Here is a 23,455-nt window from a genome sequence, read left to right as displayed (position 1 = left end):
CTGTGAGGCTAACACTGCAAATAAAACTAGAACTCAATAATTACCCAAATGTTTTCTGTAAATACATCCGGAAACTGACCTTAATGAAGTCCTGGATGCTGCTTGAGCAGGTTGAGAGCAGTTTTGGTGGTGTATTACTTAGGAAATTATTTGGGCTATTTGGGTAACTATTGAGTACTATTGTTTGTTAGAAACATTACGCACAGCTGCATTTCTACACCAGTTAAGCAAAATGACATGTCTTGGCAGATCGACTACATCCGTGATAAGTGGAAAACGCATACTTTTTTTTTTGCCAAACTATTCATTGAAACTTAGGAATTGTTTCGATAACTACTATGGAACTTAAAATGTACATAGTTGTGAGAGTGAGGAGAAGTGTGGGTCCACATTTGATTTCATGGATAAAGCGGCTATAAATCAAATCACCAAATTAGAACCTTTTATTTGGGTTTTTAAGAGAACTCTTACAGTGAGTATACTCTGTCTAAGACAGAAGAAATATAAAAATATTTATCTGTACCATCATTGTAGAATTAATTCAGTACCTTTCAATACAATAATAAAACACATGAAGCAGGACAGTTGATGCAATGCAACTAGATCACTGTATGGGGCAAGTAGCAGCAGACAAGGGTAAACAGGTAAGGCCAACTAGTTACAATATTCTGTCCCAGAGCACAATATAAAGTCAGTAGTGATTTTCAGTGGCATGAACTTAAATGATGAATGATGATGAGGTGCCAGATTAAGTCGACTTTCCAATGCTACATGTGCAGGACTGTGCTGGTCTGTGTGTGTTCATTCTACAGTGCAGTTAAAACAATGCTTTGCTCTGTGATGTGTAACCTGTCAAGGTTCTGTCTGGCATAAAGCTTTTTTAAAAATGACAAGATGACACATAAATTTCATTGTATGTGCACTTAATGCTTAATGTTCTTAACAGCACAACCATTAAGTGCCAAAGTGATTTCAGAGGGAATAATGAATGTGTAAGACCTTACAAATTCACATAAAGAATAACTTAAAACACTATATCTTCAAAATCCAAGTGGTTTTAAGTTAGACAAGAGAGTCTTTTTCTGCATTTTATCACTGCATACAAAATTATAGGAAACATAATATAATCTACAAATGACTACACAAATTACATGAAATATTTATGCTACAGACAAAATAAATACAGGAGAAAATACTTACATTTATCTCCCAATGATGAACCCAATAAAAGCATTCATTAGCATTCTTCTCAAAGCGTATTAAGGTATATGACAATTCTGTGGTGCAGGGAGTTTGAAAAGATGTCCAAGTCAAGTCTTCAGTCACTTTCATGATAAATAAACCTTCAGTCTGCAGGACAGGATGGCAATACAGATTGTAAATACAGTGTTTCAAGTAAAGTCGTAAAACAACAGGAAATGGTTGGGTAGTCTGTAGTTTATCTAGCACATATACCAGCTAACTCGTAGCTGAAATTTTGCCCAGATGAGCTTGCTATCCATACTTCCAAACTACGTACATGCCGTTTCAAGTTGTTTTCCTCTTTCTTTTAAACACCACATTTACTTATATATTTGTATTATATTTGTGTAGCACTTCATTCTGTCCTTCAGCCTGAAGAGTTTTCCATAATAGTTTGTAACTTTTAACATAAAGCCATGTTGAACCTGACGCCCAACAGTGATGGCCTGTTATCCTTCTGTGGACTCAGTAGAAGGATGAAGAACATGGTGTATTCTCACCATAGTGAGACAGAAATCACAATCACAATACTAAACATGTGAAAAAGCCTGCCATTGATCTGTGTGTGTGTGTGTGTGTGTGTGTGTGTGTGTTGTGAGAGGACACTGGACATATGTGGCAGAAACAGATGGTTCAGTGAGAGGGGACCATGTTCTTAATGACAGGCTCTCTGTTGAGATAAGTGGCCCAGTAGACCAGGTTGAAGCTGCCGAAGAGCACGGGGAAGATGATGCGGGACATGCGGTCGATTTTGCTCACACTGTTGAAAGTCTTCTTGCTCTCTTTAGCTACAGGCTGAGCTTTAGCAGGCTCTGCTGGTGCGCTCTTGGAGATGGTGGGAAGGGCTGAATCTTTACCAATGTGGGGGGCGTAGTTAGCCACAGCAACTGCATAAGCATTGTTCTTCTTCATAATGGAGCCCTCCTTTTTCTGTGGATGTGTCACTCAGTTAGTACACAAATGAACTATCACATTATGTGTATTTACAGGCCATAAAATGAAAGAAAATGCTATAAAGTCAGGTCCATAAATTTAGATGTTTACAAAGCTTTTTGAGACCTTAAATGTGGCCAAATTAACTATAGTGTACATTCTTACAAAGAAGGCACACTAGTGAGTGCAGAAAAACGCCAGAGAGAACACAAACTGTGGTGGATGACAATTCAAAATTCAGAATTCCTAACCTGGTGATCAAGTTGTGAACCAAGTCTCATAAACAGGGAGGCCAAAAAGAGAGTTTGCCTAAAACATTTGCCAAAAGCCTGTACAGTCCTGCAACAACATTTTATAAACAGATAAGACAAAAATCATCTTTTGATCATCACCAGAATGATGAGAAGAGTATGGACAAGAGAAGAAACTGCTCTTTCACCTAATTTGTCTCTAAATACCCTCAAATTAAAGCTTAAATCCACAATTTAATTCCAACTATATAATAATAACTTTATATATGTACAAATATTTAAATATTTATGGACCTGACTGTATAGTCGCTGTTATAAAAAAACTTAGTTTTAGACCATTCAAAAACCCAAATGGATGGTGCAAAATTTTGTGTATATATATATATATATGAATAATCTGGTAATGATCATATTATTAGTGTGTACATAAATGTTTTCAATTTTGTTTTTTAACGACAGCGACTATATTCAGCATTGCATCCACAGCAAGACTATGCACATGAGCTCGGTAGCTCAGATATGAGCACACTCAACAAATGAAACACAGCTTCTCAGCCTTCAGAATCACAGCTGCCAGATGTATTTCCCTGTGTGAGTCTTCGTAGTCATGGTTACCTTGTCATTGACGACACTCTTGCCATCCCAGGCCCAGCCACGTTTGGTGAAGTAGTTGACTGTTGCGAACTCAATGAGTGCGGAGAAGACGAATGCATAGCACACAGCGATGAACCAGTCCATGGCGGTAGCATAAGCCACTTTGGGCAGTGAATTACGGGCACTGATACTGAGAGTGGTCATAGTTAGCACTGTGGTCACACCTGGATAAAGAACAGGCCATAAATACATTCATTCACTTCAAATGGGACAATAATGCTGTTTTAGCTGCTTTCACTTTTGCTGCTAGGGTCAGTTGCACTTTTCAAAATAATATGTGCGCTTTAACGTTTGCTGAAATCGTCTCTAGGCGTCTTATTTTCTGACAGTCTTGCTGCAAAATCAGCAAGTCAGCCAAGGCGTCTGTTACAGAGGGTTTATGTTCCTTTTTTCCTCAAAGCGCTTTTGGTAGAGGACGTATTCAGCTCTAAAATGGACATGGCGCCAGAGGCCAACAACAAAATAAGGACACCTCAGCATCCGCTGACTCGCATGTTCAAATGGCTGAAAGGAGCCAGATTTTTTTTGCCTGAAGACACGCGTCTGTCATCAAGAAGTGCCAACCTCCATGTGACTTCCAGCCTCTAAGTCAGAGAACATTAGTCATAAATCATTTTCAATGTTTGTAAAATAACATTTCTGAGACAGTGTGCTTAGTTAACGTGTTTTCACAAGTGGATCTAGTCCAATGCTCTGCAGAAAAGGATATTTAGGACCTCAGAAATCCAAATGTTGTCAATTTGTCCGATTAAGTTCAGCAGCAGCATTCAAGGTTTGATATGATCATAATAGTTTTAATTTTGGAATGAAATCAGTTAAAATCAGAAACTGTCATCTGTGGACTGGTTTTTGGAAAATGCACTTCATTCAATCTGATATGATGTATAAAAATGGTCCATTCTGAATCTATTGTTTTTTGTGACATCACAAAAACCAACACATTTACATAAATATGTGTATTTAGCCTCCAGTAGTTAAGCCCTGCCTTTTCACAAAGAAAGTGTAAGGACTATAGCTTGAACTGCTTTTTGGATAAGGCACAATACAGGGCAGCCCCCTTAATTCCAAGGAATAAAGAGGTTGGAAAACGGTCATGTAAAAATGTGTTATTTCCGTATTTGGTGCCCACATGAATGTTACAAGTGGATCTCATAGGAGAAAATATAACACAAGAATATGCAAGATATGGGTTCTTTAAATTGAAATGAAAATGGTTCAGACTGGTGGGAGAGAACAGGTGAGGAAGCCAAATGTAAACAGATCCAACAGCAATGGAAAAACAACACATACACAAATAAATATTTTCCTGTTTGTACTGTAAACACTTGTTTGTATTGTTTATGTGTGCTCAGAGGGTACTTTTATCTCTTTGGATGTGATGAGAAAAATTAGTCATTGTGAGAAATAGGCAATCTGCAAAGTTTTACCCAAAGCTTTGATCAAGAAAGCAGTACAATAAATTCAACATCATCACTGCAAACACAAGTACACCCAGTACACAGATATGATCACTCACCGAATACTGTTCGTGCAGGGACGGACTCACGGTTGAGCCAGAAGGACACCTGGGACAGGATGACCGTCATGATGCAGGGCAGGTAGGTCTGGATCACAAAATAACCAATCTTCCTCTTCAGATGGAAATGAACTGTCATCACTGTGTATTCACCTAGAGAACACAAGAGATGTGTCTGAAATGTGTCTATAAGAAATCTAAAACACATCCTAACTCCGAGAAGGCAATGGACTAAAGTGATGAAAACATAGTTAAAGTTGTAAGGTAGTTCTGTGGTTATGATCTCACATTGTGCTGACTCTAAAAGTCAAACCCTGTTTATAATCCATCGATTTACAAGTGCAATGGATCGAAAGGGGATAATTAATTCTGAAGCATCTAAATGATGTTACATTTGTTATTCTATTTCCTTAGTGTTGAGCCTCTGGCATTAAGGAATTGTTTTAAGGAATTCAATTATTCTATTTAGAGGCAGATTTGGCTTTAAGGTGACAAATGGGTTTATTAATGCACACAATCAAATTAGTTACATATTAAAAATAGGTGAATAATGTAATGAAACTATGTGATTAAACTATATATATATATATATATATATATATATATATATATATATATATATATATAATAAATAACTGACAGAGAATAAGAAATACTACCTGTATTTTACCTGATAGACAGACAGATTGAGAGAAAGAGAGAGAGAGAGAGAGAGAGAGAGAAAGAGAGCAATCACCCAGAGAAAACCTTTCCTGATCTACCTGAGTGCTGATGTTTCTTTCAGGGAAAGGAATTCTCTCTCTGAACTAGACATGTGCTGGTAACACAAATCATTTTTATTTCTTTATATTTTTTTCAAGATTTACAATATCATCATGATGTTGCATTAAACAATCAACTAAAATATATCCTTAACATCATAAAGATACATTATGAAAGTCATTTTTTAAAGAGTCATATATATGTGTAATATTTACAACAAACTAATAATTAAAAATAAAAAATAAAAACTGTCCACATGGTGCTCACTGTATATCACTATCATTAGTCTGTATATTCATTGTACATCACTATCGTAGTTAGGAACTCTGCCGCAGAGAACTGAAACGTTCACAAAGCACTGTGTAACTCAGAACATACTACCATAGAACATAAAAACTTCATTGTCACATAATCATCATGTACATGCCATGCCAGTCATTATATAACAGTGTTTAATATGAAACCTTTGCTTTATTAGTAGCCACTGATTAAAAAAAAACACCCTTGGCAATAATAATTTCTAGTAGCAGGAATATGAGATATTCTGTCATATGTTAGCATCAGTTTTTTCCCACACTTGGTTCAATACTATACAGCTTCAGTCTACATATAGACTTCCAGTTTTACAGTGAATCATTTAGTGAATATTTAAACTTTAAACCTAACTCTTAATATCATTGGATTCACCTGTCAGCAGTCTGCCCAGCTGCTTATTAAACAAAACTGATTTCTTTTGGTAAGGTTAAATTCTTTGTGCATTTGTTCCTTTTACTTACATACACACACAGTTAATGACTTCAAACCAGCACATTCTTATGAGACTGAACGTTTTTTTCCACTCTAATCGGGGTGGAATGTGTGTTTTCCCTTTTTTCTGAAGAAGCAAAGATCTGTCTGCTCCTCCTTCTGCTGTGCTGTGGCCGCATTCATTGTGATTGTTTACAAGCTCTGCTCAGAGGACAAAACATATCATATGATCAGAGCATGGCTGGGAGCTTATGAAGGCCGAGCTACTCTGTGTATCTAAAAATCTGCTAAAATTGCGAGTTGCATAACTAAACTGCAGGAATGCTATTTCACAGCACTCATAATAATGTTACTGTTCATGTATAATATCACACTACACCGATATACTGAATGCCGGCATAACTCTGAACAAAGTTCATAATAGTTTAATCTTAAAGACTATAGGTAAAGGGAAGAGAAATCAAATAATTTTATCTCACCTGTGCTAGATTTTATGGTTTCATTGCCAACAGTTTGCCCCCTTAAGTCATACTGGTTTAACCTCGATCCATCTGGTGCCACTTCTACTGAAAAGGTGGCATTTCGTGTCCAAACATAGGTCACCTCTGTCAGGGTATATGCATCTACACACACAAGTAAGGCAAAGCAAAGCAATACTTAAGTTCAAGGAGGAAAAAACAACTGGACTAACATTTACATATTTGAATGAATTATCTAGATGAGGAAATAACAGGTATTTAAGCATGTAGATGAAGAGTGTTACTGTACTGCATGTACCAATTGCAAAGCAGCCTTCAGCGAAAGTGGGGATAAAATTAAGGACTGCAGTGCACCCTTCAGGGTTTAATGGATAGGGCAGGGGTGCTAGAGATCTACCACCCTGCAGAGAGTAGCTGCAACCCTAATCAAACACAACTGATCCAAGTAATAAAGGTCTTTATGGGCTTCTGAACTTTAGAGCCAAGTGTGTTGAATCTTAACTCTGCAGGGTCGTAGATCTCCAGGACCAGAATTTGGCACGCCTGGGTTAGGGAGTACCAAAAGACATATTTGAACTCACAGCTGCCAAATTTCAGCGGACATGAGTGAGAGTCCATAGGGAAGTCCTCCAGATGCATTGGACACTCTGCCTGCACTGTCAACCTGTATCATACAGACAGACACACACTGCCAACAGTTTGCCCCTTTAAGTCATACCAGTTACACACACAGGGGAGAGCAGAGCACAACCAATTCTTGGGTGACATATAATAAATTCACGTAGAACCTGATCATCTCATATTCCCACAGCAACGGCATCTGCTAATATTCACAGCAATCAGCAATCAGTAACTTTTTTCCATCATAGTCACAGAATTTACACCTGTACTACTATAAGATCCTTCCTCATAGTGGTAATACTATTATACATCTTTTGAAGCATGTAACCAAACCCAGGCTAAATTACAACCTCCACACAGTGGGGTTAGTTTTAACATGATGTTGCAACTGAGTCTCCTAAAAAAGTCAATATTCCTCAATATAAACTTAAAACACTTTTTTGGATGTTTTATGCATGTATTCATCTGAAATATACATGTCACTATATTTTATATTCTCAATATATTTATTGCACTGACGTTTCCTGTTCAAAACAAACTTTCTGCATTTGACAGCCTGTTTCATTATCATTTTTATGTTGATTCATTTTTAAGTTCATTTGGTTCGAACAGCAGTTTTGAAATAATTACCATTGCGGCAATTTTCTCCCATTTGTTACAGTTAACCACATCTATCTCTACTAATGCAACTTTCAACTGATGATTTTGATGAACTTTAAAACTTTGAAAATAAAGTTTACACTTTTTAAATCACTTTTTTTACAATTTTATAATGAACTGGCCAACTGGACACTGTCAAACAATAGCGACAAGAGTGTTTTCTTGTATAGTTACCATTTTAAAGTTGTATTATGTCAGCCACAATATGCTTATGTGAGATGAACACTTCCAGAGTGTTGGGTATAGTTTGCATACCTCATGGTGTAGAGTAGCGTCCCATTCTCCATGATCCGCAGTAATTTGTTGGGCATGGTCATGTTGTGGGCCACAGACTTCTTTCCGTTGTGGAAGAAGGTGTCGGGGGTCCAGATCTTACTGGCCATTAGGTTATTGAGCCGCAGGATGTTCATTGGCCCACGGAACTTCAGTCGTTCGTCAGTCCAGCGCTGGCGAAAGAACACGTCTACTGTGTACTCCTGATAAGCACAACACACAGCCAGAGGTGAGCTCTGAGTAACATGGTAATTAAAAAAAGAGACAATAAAGCTGCTCAAAGATGAAATGCATCATGCTTCCCTCCTGCTACCCACTTCAGACCAGCTGCCCATGCCCCAGCTGCCACCACCTGCCTTGGACGAGCTGCCCACCCTACGCTGATGTTCTCATAGACTTCTAGTTATTCCTAATATCAATATTACTGCTATTAATATTAGTAATATAATCTCTTGTAGGTAGTTTGACCATGAGGAGGATGGGTCCCCCCTGGTGAGCCTGGTTCCTCTCAAGGTTTCTTCCTCAGTTCTGAGGGAGTTTTTCCTTGCCACTGTTGCCCCTGGCCCCTGTTGAAACTTTGTCTTTTCCAAAATTCTGTAAAGCTGCTTTGTGACAACATCCGTTGTAAAAAGCGCTATACAAATAAATTTGATTTGATTTGATTTGCTTCTTCCCCATAGCTCAGTCAAGTTTGTTCACGGTCATTTTAGTGGAGAAAAAACTCCAAATAAAGTAATTTTGGGATTCTTTGCCTCACCCCTAGTGATTCCCTGTCAGGTATCAGTGAAAACATTCTCAAAGAAGCTTGTGAAGGGAACCAATAGGGAGCTACATGCCACTAAAGAGTTCTCCAAACTCTAACCTGAAAGTATGATCTTTTATGCCACCTCTTCATCACAATTTGGAGACATGAGGAATAGCAGAGTATTAACTAGTTAGATTCACTCAGTTAAGTAAACTTTGGTGGATTTCCTGAGTGATTTTAGAGATAACACTTTTATTTCTACTCCAGTATATTTCTGAGTACTGTGATCTACTTTTAACTAAAAATTAGATTTTAAGTCATTTGCATTTGCTATTTCCATTTTCATGTTATGTTTGTGATCTGCACTGCTTTGCAATTGGACATACCAAAAGACCCCAAACAGACTTCAGTTGCTCTGCTGATATATGCTGAATGCACTAACTGCAGTTCCCTGTGTAGTTCTTAAGCAAGATTTACCTGGTACTGTTGTACTTCTGCTCAAGTAGTTTTTGAAAGGTACTTTTACTTTGATTTGAAAAATTATTATCAGGTTCATTATCTGCCAACCTCTGGTGATGACATTATATGGGTAAAGGGTATTACAACCTGCAGTGGTTGAATAGAAGAATAAACAGAGAGTGGCTATAGATTATTAGTTTTATTAAATTTAACTTGTACACATGGTTCTTTTCTATGCTGGACATTGAAAAAGTCAGAGTGGCTGTTGCTGCGTTTCCATGGCAGCGTGTTTACTGATTGGTTCCTGCAACATACACATTAGTTAGTTGTTACTACTTAAGACATGACTTATGGATTTGCGGTGCAACTAAATTTAGTGAAAAGATAGTTTGAAACTAACTAGTGTAACTAAGGATTTAGTAAAGACTTTACACACAATCTTAAGTATAAACCTGGTGTATCCCAGTCCAGGTCTGCTCCATTCTGTTCAGACTGCCACAGTGCAGCTTTCAAAAGTGTAAGCCCCAGAGAACAGAGTGTACAAATGTTTGTATAATACTAAACTTAAGTGTTATATGAACCATCTAGTTAAACAAGAAAAATAGATCAAATAAATGTAACTTAATAAAATAGATAGACTATGATGATCTAGCTTGCTAGGTTTTGCATTAGGTCTCTTGCAATATGACTCAAGCACTAAGAGAAAGAAGCCACCCAAGACGAGGACTGTCCAATTTACATTGAAACAATTAAGCATTTGCAAGTTATATACTTTGTTCATGCATATTCTGTGCCCACACAATGTAAAAGTAAACATATATATATATATATATATATATATATATATATATATATATATATATATATATATATGTGTGTGTGTGTGTGTGTGTGTGTGTGTGTGTGTGTGTGTGTGTGTGTGTGTGTGTGTGTGTGTGTGTGTGTGGATGATTGGCACTGCCTTGCTAGTATGTTATGTCTGACCCTAAAAAATAAAGGAGTAAAAAGGTTTTATATGTTTATGTGTCTAAATCCAGGACCTGAAAGCTTCAACTTTAAAAAATATCAGTGTATGATCATCCCTGAGTGTGTGTGTGTGCGCGTGTGACATATCCCAAGTGCTAAAGTGTCAGAAACAGCCCTCATCAACTATCCCGCAATCCCTTGAGGCACCAGGTTCCCATAATCGACCCCTCGGGCGGAGGAGAGCATAAAGTTGCCATAGCAACAGAGAGAGCACAACACAAAAAGAGGCATTCAGGGAGAACACGTTTGTCGATTCCCAGCTCTCACCCAACATACAAACAGTCTCTGAAGATCTCTGATAGATCTCTGGAATGCACAGTCAACCCTCAACTAATGAGGCATAGACATTTCAATAAAGGCTTCAGAAACTCCAGACCACAAACGATAAGAGATCATTAGGAGGATAAAGCAAAGTGTGAATTCATGCATCTTTATTCAGTAAGCAGTGAGCAGCACACTTCTGAGCAACATTTCTGAGCATCTTTTCCTCCATGCTTTATCTATTTGATTCGTGATGAATCTTCTTGATGGTTTCTCACCTATCACACATTGCCACTCTGATAGGACAAACGGTGTGAATGGAGACTGTCACCACAACTCTTCAAACTACCTGCATTGACTTGCTGATACATCACAGGGCTGCCCATAAAGGTGTTGGAGGGGGCGGGGTGGGGGGCCAGCCACAAGAAACCAAGAGTACATATAAGCACAGGTGCAGCACAAAATGTGCCTTGATGAGCCTGCAATGTGTATCCAATAAATTATTGTTCAATTTATACTGTAGTTTATCACTTGAACTGTACACAGCCCCACTTACTAACTGCATGCTCAATGAGGCACAGGGTTTAAATGGTGCAGCGAATAACAATGGAGTAGTCAACAAGCCAGAGAAAAAAAACAATGAAACTTTAGTGACAATGAGATGTCAATAAATGAAGTTCTAATCTAATCTGTCTAAAAAAACATCAAGCATCCCTAGCCATTCTCTGAATGTTCAGTCAACTACAGAATGCACTGCTAAGCAATGCTATTATCTGATGCACGTTTGGATTGTCTGGCCCCATGTCTGACCTTTACTGATCAGAGTCACTCCCAACTGTAATCCATTTTACTGTAAATTCAGCACAACATTGTTATTCGGTGCTAGTCAGACGTTCAACAGTTCTCAGCTCCAGATACACAGAAGAAAAGCTCTACAGCTGTCGAACACAACCACACAGAGAGAAACAGGGTAATGGAGGTCCCGGGGCTCAGAGGCCCTCCCACAGTACAATCCGTGCGAGTGCACGAAGGGGGTCAGCGAACGCCAGCAGAGAGGAAAAAGAGAGCCAATGAATAATACACAGGGCACCTCGTTCTCATGTGAACTGCTCTTGTGCTTTATTCTAAATATTTGAGGGCAGGGAGAGTGTGAAGCAAACTGAAAGTCGTACTGAGAAAAGCTTTTAGGCTTGTAGCAGATACCAGTGCTATGAATAGACAACAGAGAGCGAATGAGAAAGAGAGATAAAGAGAATAAGTGAATGACAGAGAAAAAACATACAGCAAAACAAGACCTGAATACATGATTAGGGCTGGGTGTCAAAATTCAGTACAGTGAAAATCATTTCAGTACCACAGAGTATCACAGTTATTCAATCAATATTAAATTACATTCCTATCAGCATCTGAGTCAATAAGCATCCTTGATTCAAAACCTTGATTGATGATTAGCTGTACAAATTACATCCTGTAAACATGTTTTTAATGTCAGAGCTTCTTAAGGTCTCAGGGAACAGTGTAAAATCTAAAAAAGAAATATTTGTATCATACTAAAATTGAGTGTTATATTTTAAACGCAGTATAGTAGGAATTAAAAAACAAGACAGAAAGATAACAAAGCATGCTTTAAAAAACGCTTATCAGACCAATCTGAGAACAGTGTGGGCATGGTCCTAATATTCTAATGAGACAGCCCTCAATACCAAAGCTCCCCACTTGCTTCATCACTGAAGCAGAACTAACCATCACAGCACAAGCGAAAAGAAATGGCTGTAAACATGCCTTACATATACAGGTGGTGTTGCAGACCCCACTGTGTCCACTCACTCAAAACAAATCATCCAGCTTTTATATAATGAAGGTTCTTAATCACTGTACTGCTGGATGTGCTTTCAGGCAATGATTATGTGGCCGGATGACTGACCGAACAGATGAATGGACATTCTTGCTAGCACAGTTATGCCTGTTTAGCTTTTATGTGCTGTTGGCTGTGTGGTCAGGATTTGTGAAAATAAAACATATATATGCACCAGCCAAACTTATCACTGCCTATTTTACATTGAGAGTGGGGAATCTTAGCAAAAAATAGACCATTTATTAGGCCATTTATTATTTAGTAGGACGTTATTTACAGGACATTCTTTGCAGATGTACATTCTGTGAACTAAAGAACAGGATTCATGAACATAAAAAGACTTTGAATATGTGTACAGTGCTCCTTTGATTACTCTGCAATCCATTCAGGCCAGTAAATATTACTTATACACCAACCAAGGTTTTTTATGGCCAATTCCAATTCTGATTTCTTTAAAACCAAATTGGCTCATAGCTGATTTGGTCGATCAATAAACCCAAAGCTCACACTGTGTGGGCTGGTATTTTCTGTTCACCTAAGATGCAATATAAATAACATTATTCGCTCTTTAATGGGTTAAACTGCCATTTAAAATTCTTAAATGAAATATCAGTTGCCTGTTTAAAGAACATGAACCAAATAAAGTGTTGTATAGAAAGTAACAGGCAACTGGGTGTTTAGCACAATGAGTCATGCATAATTACATTGCCGACTGCTTGGAAACAAATGCTGCCAATTCTACAACACAGTCTTGCCTGTGTCCAATCATGCATCCCCAGTAAGTATACCCACTTCCAGCACCTCATACTTACTTCAGGTTTAAGTCACACTCATTTTTTGTTTGCAATTTAAAAGAAGGACTCAGGAATTAGTACTGAAGTCAAGTTATAAGCGTTGGTATCAAAGAATCTGAACAATAACCAGCCGTATACATGCATATTGAATTAAACAAACAAAAGAAGGATATTTTTTACCATGTCTGCGTCTGATACCGGCCCAAAACTGGTCACGTAAATATCAGTCTTTACCTCCGTCACTCGATCTACAAAACAAAAGCAGAAGTAAAGGCAGTGTGTCATTGTGACTGTATTATCAGTGACAGCAGGAGGCTGGAAAACTCGGAAGCGGAGCCGTGTCGTGTCACGATGAACTTAAACCACATAGTCACAAAGCAATGATTCATCCATGATTCAGATCCATTCATCCATTTGCCTCTGCATTGATTGGAACAGAATGAGTTTCTGTGTGTGTTTGTGTGTGTGAAAGTACATGTTTGTGTCTCTGGGTTATTTTTGGAAAAAAAATATACCCTAATTATTTCAGAGTCATGCGGTGATTGCAATCACCATTGATGAGAACATTTTGCCAGGTAGCCTCCATACATTTCTTGGCTTTCATAATTAATTAATTACAGAGACCAAATCACTAAATCATTTGATATATGATTAGATGCCCCGCTCTCTCTCAAAATGCACAATATTTGCATGTCTGTAAGCTCTGATTGACAGCTCACTCTGATAATTGTACATCTATGTCTACTCTGCATATAAATAGACAGTTATCAGTAATTACTGAAAGTCTACAAGGTGGAGACAGAGTTTGATATTGTGTCAGTTGGGGCTTTGTGATTTATTCTGTTTATTGTTCATTGTTTGTGGATATTTTCCTTGATCTTCCAAACCACATCACAGCAGGGAATTATGTGTTAAAAAAATGAGGTGAACATAAAAATACACATCTGCATGAGCAGCTTCAGACAGCATCCGTTACTCTACCACATATGACACCAATAAACCATGTCCTCTATAGGACAATGCAGTAATCATGGTCTGCAATCAGTATCTACAGTGTATACACAGAACTTTGTTTCACTGTAATTACATGTGCTGTGTTTTGCAAAGGATGTTACAGAAATATGTACATTTAATCTATAACAACATCATGCAACATATATGATTTTGAACATTTAAAAAGGTTTATACTGCTATGATAAAAGCTACCTGATAACAGATGCATGTACCTCTGAGTCTTTGCACAACCAAGGCTACAGTTTCCCAGGCATGCTAGTCCACTGAGGGCTGCTAAAAGCTTTTTTTATTGACTGATTGATTTTTTAGGACATAACCAAGCCCAAACAGATATCTGGAATCTTGTATATATTTATATGCAGTTGAATATATTGATGTTTTTATGAAACAATATACAGCAAACAAATTCTGAAATCTCTTATGATAAATGCAAAATAAATGAGAAATCAACTCAAGTCTAGTTAAAACCATGACTTCATTGAAACTAAACTCAAAACTGTGCTGCACATATCTTTCAGAAAGAAAACACATAAAAATATCATTAAGATGACTAACAGACAGTGCGCCTACTGCAGCTTCAATAAGAGACGTTCACCCAAGGGAACTAAAGGGAAACAGACGCTATTATTGCTTTGTAAACACCCCTCCAACACAAATAAATAAACACAAACACGCACCTTTCAAACTGCTAAAAGGTAGTGTAATCAAGAGAATGCGATTTTTACGTTTTCTTAAAACAATTGTCACACTGTTGAGGTATATGATGTATAGTGCCGTCAGTTATGCCTGGCTGAATGGGCAGTATTATCAGATTTAGTCGAAGATTGACAAGTAATCCCATAACGATGCCTTAAAGGGGATAACTGTGTTGGTAGGAAAGTGGTAGAGAACTAGAGAGGACTAATTTACCTTTAAATAGCTTGCTAAATGATATTACAGAATGTGTACACATAATGTTTTATTCACTATTTACTGTTTAAACAGTGGATTATTATTGGGCCTTAAAACGTTACTAGGCAACAGTAGAGTAAATGAACCACTGTCTGTTTTCCAGAGTGTGACATACTGTTTGCAGCATTCTGAAAATATAATACTGCATGGTTGAATTTCAGAGTAACTCTGCTGTAACGATGGAAAAAAATTTTTTATATGTAAAGTACATCAACATGGCTTTGGAACTCACTCACTGAAGGCGTGTGTTGCAGACTGAAGTTTCTCCAATGAGGAGTACTATTAGCACTCAAGTCACCTATGAACCTACACCACAAGTTTATGAACACACATTTGTAGTAGCAACTATTAATCTCTTTAAAACTCAGGCTTATGATGTACTAAGGCTTATTATTCAGTAACTACAGGGATTGATGTAGTTGCTGAAGTTATGTAGTTATGATGCAAACTGGTTGAGCAACTCTTATAGGTTATGAAGTGTGTAATAAAATTTTGGTTCTATTTTTAAAACCCTGGTCTTTTAATTGGTCAAAATGACAAGCAAAGTTGTTTTCAAAACATGTAGATTTTTTATGAGAGCATTTCATTAAAACAGTTGAAGCATGTAAACTAAAAGCAAGAACAGAAAGTAAGAAAACTTGACCACATATATTTGCTTGGGAAGGGCCCGAAATGAGATTTTTTTAAATTGGGAAATGCTGTGCTAAAAATTTTTTGTACTGCCCAGGTAAAGAATCTGATATATTATGCACCAATAAATGGGAAAATCTAATTATTACTATTACTCTGATATTGAGATTATAGACAATGTCCCTGTCCAGGCAGGAATGCTATTGCTGTTCCAGTAAGAGTCCTTGGACAAGATGTCTAACACTGCATGTAAAATATTTACTATTTACTTTAATAATATAGGGTAAATGTTCACAATAATTACAGTTTAATTACCGTAAAACTACACTAATTTTAAATTAATGTAGTCAAATTTTTGATAATACATCAGAAAATACTCGTAGCTATATATAATCTGACTAAATTAAATTAAATTGGCCAAATATGACGGGAAAAAAAATTCACTCATTTTATGATATGCAAACATATTTAAAGTTTTGAAACGAACCAGTTAATACCAGTCACAGTCCATATACTGAAACTAAGCTGCAGAAACAGTCTGAAACGTCTGAGATGTCTGAAAACAAATGCATAAACATATATACACCTACTGAGGCTACAGCAGTTCAGCCCCATCTATTCACACCAAAGTTAAAAGAAGTGTTTCATGAATTATGGCTGTTTTTAGTAAATAAAATTATACACATGTTATTAGTGGACCAAAGGAGGAAAAATATATTATATGCAAGAAAAATGTAGGATGGGGCATCATTTTTCCTTATACTACTTCACCATACTACAACACTATTTCAGAAATATGAGTTTTTTATGGTAATATGCAGGCTGGATTCTTTTAATAGGCAGCCACTATTAAAGCAAGGCTCATTAAGTTCCTCGTCACTCACCTCCGAGACCCGGTCTCAGCCTGTTGTCATAGCCATCCAACAGTCGATCCAGAATCCGTGTGAAAAGTGTGATGTTGTTTTTGAAGGCATCTGATGCAGACACTCCCACTCTAGATCTTCTCATAAAGAAATGACAAAAACATAACAATAGGAATGTCTATAGCTCTGCATCAACACGGTGTTCCTGCATCAACACAATGTTCCTGTCTGTTATTAATGAAGGATCTGAAAAGCGGATATCAGTACTGAAATCCACCTGAGACACTGTAACAATACAAGAAAATGGTTAAGAAACAAATGGTTTGAGTTAGACTAGCCTGCCTGTGCCCACTTTGTCTCCTCAGATTCTTTTCTGTTTTATGTGAGGGAAGGAGATCCTTCAGTCTTCATTTCATAGTTATACATATGTCCTGATCATAAATCATTCATGAATACAGGGCACTCTCAAAGAATCTGTCACATCAGAGGAATCAAAGATTCTGGTGTGCATCTACAAATCTGTCAGTGTGCCAGTTCTCTTCAAGAAGGTTATTCACTGTTAAGGGACAGTGCTATGCACCGATGCGCTTTCGAGATGGGCAATTCAAGGCGTTCACCACTGTCATTTGAACAGCTGAACACAAACAAATTGGACTCACCGAGTCTGCCAGGCCACCAAGAGCAAGAGGTAGAGCAGCAATCCATACGAGCAACCTTTACGGCCTTTCATTTCTGAACAACCCCTGCAATTTTGACAGAGCAAACTCATTTGAATGAGAGTAATATGGGAATGTCTAGGCTATAAAACTTCCTGTGACATTCATAAATAGCATGAATCAATTTGACTGAACACAGCAAAATGTCTGGTCATGTTAATGCTACTTACATCTAACTAGTCTAAACCAAATAGACTGTCCTTACTGCCCAAGCTGACCGTAATTCAGCTAAATGCATGGTTCTTAGCCTTCAGTTGGCATAGAACCTTGATTATATGGAGGTACTTTAAACTTAACAAGGTTTTTCACTTTCACTAACGCCATTTACAAAAGGCTTTCTTTATAGATCCACTCTTTAAAAGGTTCTTTGAGGAACTAGAAGTGGTTCTATCAGTCCAGATAACCCCCTTTTCACCCTTATACACAAAGCGCGCGCTGGTCTTAGTTTGAAAGTGAGCCGCTACGTTTTGAATGACAACATCTAACAGTCTCCTCAGAAGTGCTGAACAGAGAAAGCCTCGGGTTCAGTGATGTGGGAGAACATGGTCTGGAGATGGTTGGCGACTTTACGGCTCAACACAGGGTCTCTAACACAGCAGAAGAGCGAGTTTTACCTGGCAGGAGTGGCTTTCCCAGCAAGGCTGCACGCACGCGGGTTTACGGAGAGAGTTGTGTCCCTGGAGCGCGCGCAACAGACCGTGGATCACGACGGAGAAAATCCGGGAAAGATCCAGGCTGAGCGGAGCTCGTGCGCTCCACCACAGACCACCTGTAAGCACGGAGACGCGGTGTGTGTGTGTGTGTGTGTGTGTGTGTGTGTGTGTGTGTGTGTGTGTGAGAGCGAGAGAGAGAGAGAGAGACACACACCGTCACCGTCTGATCTGCGCGCGGAGGAGTTCAAATCCCGCGTGCCTTCAAAATATCAACAAACTCCGCTGTTCGGAGTGGAAGGCGTTTAGTTCCAGATTAAAGCAAAGCTCCATAGAAAAGAAGCCAGCGACCAAATGCCCTCCACACATACACCCAGCCTCTCCCCTCCTCCTCCTTTACCTCTCTTTTCCCCTCTTTTCCTCTCTCTCTCCCTCTATTTCTCTCTTCACTCTCACTCTATTTCTCTCCACTCTCCCTCCCCCACACTCACTATCTCTCTTCCCCCACTATTGCTCTTTCACTTCTCACTCTTCCCTCCTATATATCTCTCTCTACTTCCTCTTTCCTCCTCTATTTCTCTCTCCACTCTCACTCGCCTGTTCTCATAAACTCTCTTGCCCCACTATTTCTCTCCTCTCTCTATTTCTTACTCCTCTCTCTTTCCTCCTCTGTATCTCTCTCCACTCTCTCTCTCTTCCCTCCTCTATTTCTTACTCCTCTCTCCTCCTCTTTTTTTCTCTCCACTCTCTCTTCCCTCCACTGTTTCTGTCTTTCTCTCTCTGACCCACTCTCACTATCTCTCTTCCCCCACTATTTCTCTCTACGCTGTCTTTCTTCCCTTCTCTGTTTCTCTCATCTCTCTTCCCTGCTCTACTTGTCTCTCTTATCCCTCTCTCCCTCTATTTCTCTCTCCACTCTCTCTCACCCACACTCACTATCTCTCTTCCCCCACTATTTCTCTTTCCACTGTCTTTCTTCCCTTCTCTGTTTCTCTCATCTCTCTTCCCTGCTCTACTTGTCTCTCTTATCCCTCTCTCCCTCTATTTCTCTCTCCACTCTCTCTCACCCACACTCACTATCTCTCTTCCCCCACTATTTCTCTTTCCACTGTCTTTCTTCCCTTCTCTGGTTCTCTCATCTCTCTTCCCTGCTCTATTTGTCTCTCTTATCCCTCTCTCCCTCTATTTCTCTCTCCACTCTCTCGCACCCACTCTCACTATCTCTCCTCCCCCCACTATATCCTTTTCCTTTCGCTATTCCTACTTCGCTCTTTTCACTCTCGCTGTCTCTCTTTACTCATCTATTTCTCTCTCCTCTCGCTCCCACATTCATCTTTCTTCCTCTACAATTTCTCTGTCTTCTCTATATTCCCTCCTCTATTTCTCTTTCCTCCTCTGTCTCTCTTTTACTCACTAGCCCCCTTGCTCATTATTTTTCTTCCTAGTTCTTTCCACTTTCCTTTCTCTATTCCTCCTCTATGTCTTTTCCCCACTTACTGTCTCTCTCTGTTTCTCTCTCTCTATTTCTTTCTTTTTTCCTGTTTTCTCTCTCACTCGTTATCTCTCTCTCTCGCCCTCTTTTTGTCTCTCTATATCTCTCTCACCATCTCTCTCTGTGTGTGTGTGTGTATATATACCCTGTATGTATGTAAATATATATATATATATATCCTTCTCCCTTATTTCTCTGAATTGGAAGTCAGTTTATTTGTTCTCATATGAGGTGGATTTTGGTAGAGCTTGATGGTAAAAGATGGTTTAACGATTATGTTTACTGAAGGTTGATTTATGATATAAAAGAAGGTCACAGTATGCACTGAAGAAGGTGGGAGCTATTGTACCAATAAATACTTGGTTCAATGTAATATTACAAAATCAATAACTATATATCTATATCTATATAATCAATATACAAATATAATCTGTAATCCAAGTGATGTGTCACCTTTCTACACTGTGTGCAGAAGTATATTAATCTGTAACCATCATCATCATCCTTCTCTGTTCAGTTTCATGAGCACAAACCACAGTATTAATTGATTTTGAGATGACCTCATTGTGTAAAAATCTAAATGTTTTTAAGGCTGATTTTGTCAAGATTATAGTCTAAAACATGCAGTTTTAACCATCACTTTTGAAATATATTCTCTTCTCCATAAAAGAAGCTTTGAAGGAGAAGGAAAAACTTTCTTATATTTCAAAGTAAGTTAACTTAGCAATATTTTAGTCCATGGCATTTTGGGCAATATGTATTCTGACATTTATATATATAAACAAGGTTTTATTCCACAGCCATGGTGCTTAAGAAACATACACTATATGTCTCAAATTTTACAGACATCTTTCCATGTATTGGTGTCTTCCCTTTGCTGCAGTAACAGCCTCTACTCTTCTGGAAAGGCTTTACACTAAATGTCAAAACATTGCTGTGAGGATTTGATTGCATTCAGCGACAAGAGCATTAGTGAGGTTAAGTACTTATGATGTTTGTTCCAACACTTCCTATTCTTCTTTCAGTTCTCTTCTACACAGATTACATGACTGTGTGTACATTTTAACATGTTTTACAGTTTAAGCAGCTCTGTCCACTAATTAGAAGGGGTATCTGGATACATTTGAACGTATAAAGAATAAGAATCCATCTACAGCATACACCTGAGATTTTTTTGAAACCTTGGAAGGAACAACCATCAGCCTCCACCCCTTGCTTACACTTCCTCTCCTCCCAGTGTTTATAGAGCACAGCACATGTCAGGACTCATTACACACAATAGCAGAGCAGAGATGCACTGTGGGCAGCTCTGTTTCCTCCGTGTGTCCAGCAGAGCTGTGGATGAGCCTTAGATGAGTCCAGTCTGCTGTCCATATGGAGTTGGGTGTTCATCATGTGTGACCCTGTAAAAAGGGAATCCACAGCAACAAGCTTGTTAGAACATTTGTTGGGGATTTGAATAGACTGTGTAATCTGGACAATGATGTCAAACGTCATTTCATGCATGGATTTGTTTTGGGATATCATGCCTGACTCTCTTAGAGATATGTGTTGATATATTTGTGTCTTTATTTGTTGCTTCAACATTTGCGCAGATGTTGTTAATATGGCTGAAAGTGATTATCGCTGGCCTGTTTATTTCTGACATTTTTTGACATTTTCTGACATATAACATTTCTGCTGTGTAATCCAGAGGAGCACTGCTGGCAGAGTGTAAGGAGAGCCTGATACAAATACACATGCACACACGCACACACACACGCACACACACACACACACACACACACACGCACACACACACAGATGGATGATAAACACATCAGCATTCGCATAAACACAAGCACATTGTTGAGAAAGACTGCTGCCTTTTACAGGATCAAAGCACTGTGGATATTAGGGCTAGAACTATTTTATTTATACTCTATATTTTCATTTTTAAATATTCTGTTTAATGTTTATATCCTTATTCAAATATGCTGTAAAAATAAGAAGAGCACAAGACACGTTTTGCATTGATAACATTGGAGGAAAAACCTTTTTAGTTTTATTCTTGATTTTATTATTGTTGTTCTTATTACTAGCTATTGTTATTAGTTAGTATTATTACATAAATTGTATTCATAGATTGCTATGCTTGATTTTGTTTGTGAAATTTGTTAAAATAAACACATATTTTAGTTCCTGTGAACAGACTCATGGGAAATGCAGTCCATATAATCAGCATCTTTCATGTTTCTTCACTGTAGCGGACTGAGCCAGCTCACTTTTCGAGTGTTCGAGACAATCAGTGATAATTAAAAGTGTAGTGAACTAAGCAGAATGCCTGTTATAAGGATGCCATCTAGTGCAGTTGTGGGCTGGAGGTTTGGGAACCAGCTTTGTGACCAGAAGGTTGCTGGTTCGATCCCCTCGGCTGGCAGTCCGTGACTGAAGTATCCTTGAGCAAGGCACCTAACACCCAATTACTTCCTGGGCACTGTGGATAGGGCTGGCCACTGCTCCGGGCAAGTGTGCTTGCTGCCCCCTAGTGTGTGTTCACTAGTGTGCCTGCATGTGGGTGTTTCACTGCATGGATGGGTTAAATGCTGAGGTCTAATTCCACAGTTGGCAAATGATTTTTAATTCTAAATTCAGTCTGTAGCTCTCCTGGATTAAAATGACTAATGCTAGTTTAGAAGCTCTGGAAGATTTATCTATTTTGTTAAACCTAGAAAAAGCTTCTTCATATGAAAGGGACTTCTATGCCTATGTGACATACTTACGTACATCCAACTAGTGTTGCCAGGCCTCCGAATGTGGACAGACATTCGATTTGTTGAAGAAGATAAAGGGCCGTTCGAGGCCTCGTCATTGTGGTTCTCTTTCTCAGGCCTCTAAAGCTTTCACTGGTCTGTGTTAAAGGGATCTGAGATCTGTATGTGTATGTATCTGCATTAGAATTTATTTTTGATGATTTAATTATGATGAGTCAGGTATGAACTGAAAAGTATGTCACTGATTTGATTTAGTTGTTTGGCTTTTTAATAAAATTTAATTCCACAAGGTAATGAACAAGTGTCATTAATATTTTTTTGGCAATATGCTAAGCCATAGATCCTTCCCAGTGTGGCAGCCCTGAGCAGGTTGCTGGTACTGTATGCACAGCAGAGGAAATTACGTCTTTTTAACCAGAGTCTTAAAAATACTAGAGCATGTGCTAAACTCAGCCACACTGGCTTTAATAATTTCATTATCACTCTGGACTGCTAGCTAGTCAGCACACTCTGAGTTGGTATCTGTAGTAAATGCAACTGAGAACTAGGAACTTGTATGAACTGCACCTCAAGTTAAAGCCTTCATCTTGCCTCAAATTGTAAGACTTTCATAAGCTGTGCCAAATGACAGTCTCAGTGATTTTCTACAGAGCACCCACTGTGTAGTGACTCTTGAATCTTGAATATACAACCCCAATTCCAGTGAAGTTGGGACGTTGTGTAAAACATAAATAAAAACAGAATATGATGATTTGCAAATCATTTTCAACCTATATTGAAATACAATTGAATACACTACAAAGACAAGATATTTAATGTTCAAACGGATAAACTTCATTGTTTCTTGCAAATATTCACTCATTTTGAATTTGATGCCTGCAACATGTTTCAAAGAAGTTGGGACAGGTGAATGTTTACCACTGTGTTACATCACCTTTCCTTTTAACAACACTCAATGAGCATTTGGGAACTGAGGACACTAATTGTTGAAGCTTTGTAGGTGGAATTCTTTCCCATTCTTGCTTGATGTACAACTTGTTGCTCAACAGTCCAGGGTCTTCGTTGTCGTATTTTGTGCTTCATAATGCGCCACACATTTTCAATGGGA

General features: G+C 38.3%; 1 protein-coding gene across 1 annotated transcript; it reads right to left on the bottom strand.

Moving 5' to 3' along the window:
- Positions 1 to 293: 293 nt before the first annotated feature.
- gabra2a (gamma-aminobutyric acid type A receptor subunit alpha2a) lies at positions 294 to 18,491 on the bottom strand. Its single transcript, XM_017690498.2, has 10 exons — positions 18,067 to 18,491; positions 17,396 to 17,479; positions 16,758 to 16,873; positions 13,459 to 13,526; positions 8,121 to 8,341; positions 7,166 to 7,248; positions 6,585 to 6,728; positions 4,597 to 4,749; positions 3,042 to 3,244; positions 294 to 2,172 (listed from the first exon to the last, which is right to left on the bottom strand). Exons 2-10 carry the CDS (start codon positions 17,464 to 17,466, stop codon positions 1,876 to 1,878), a joined length of 1,356 nt encoding a protein of 451 aa, XP_017545987.1. The 5' UTR covers positions 17,467 to 17,479; positions 18,067 to 18,491; the 3' UTR covers positions 294 to 1,875.
- Between the last annotated feature and the right edge of the window lie 4,964 nt (positions 18,492 to 23,455).

Source organism: Pygocentrus nattereri, chromosome 5, assembly GCF_015220715.1.
Source record: "Pygocentrus nattereri isolate fPygNat1 chromosome 5, fPygNat1.pri, whole genome shotgun sequence".
NCBI classification, from domain to species: Eukaryota; Metazoa; Chordata; class Actinopteri; order Characiformes; family Serrasalmidae; genus Pygocentrus; species Pygocentrus nattereri.
The sequence above is the reverse complement of the archived record's forward strand: the minus strand, read 5'-3'. Positions and strand labels throughout refer to the sequence as shown.

What these genes read in the sequence shown, in the direction of transcription:
- gabra2a (XM_017690498.2), bottom strand. Translation starts at nt 17,466, where the DNA reads ATGAAAGGCCGTAAAGGTTGCTCGTATGGATTGCTGCTCTACCTCTTG. An exon ending in TCCGCTGAAATTTGGCAGCT is followed by an intron (nt 6,729 to 7,165) that starts GTGAGTTCAAAT and finishes TTGTGTGTGTAG; the next exon opens with ATGCATATACCCTGACAGAG. An exon ending in AGAGTGTCGTCAATGACAAG is followed by an intron (nt 2,173 to 3,041) that starts GTAACCATGACT and finishes ACACATCCACAG; the next exon opens with AAAAAGGAGGGCTCCATTAT.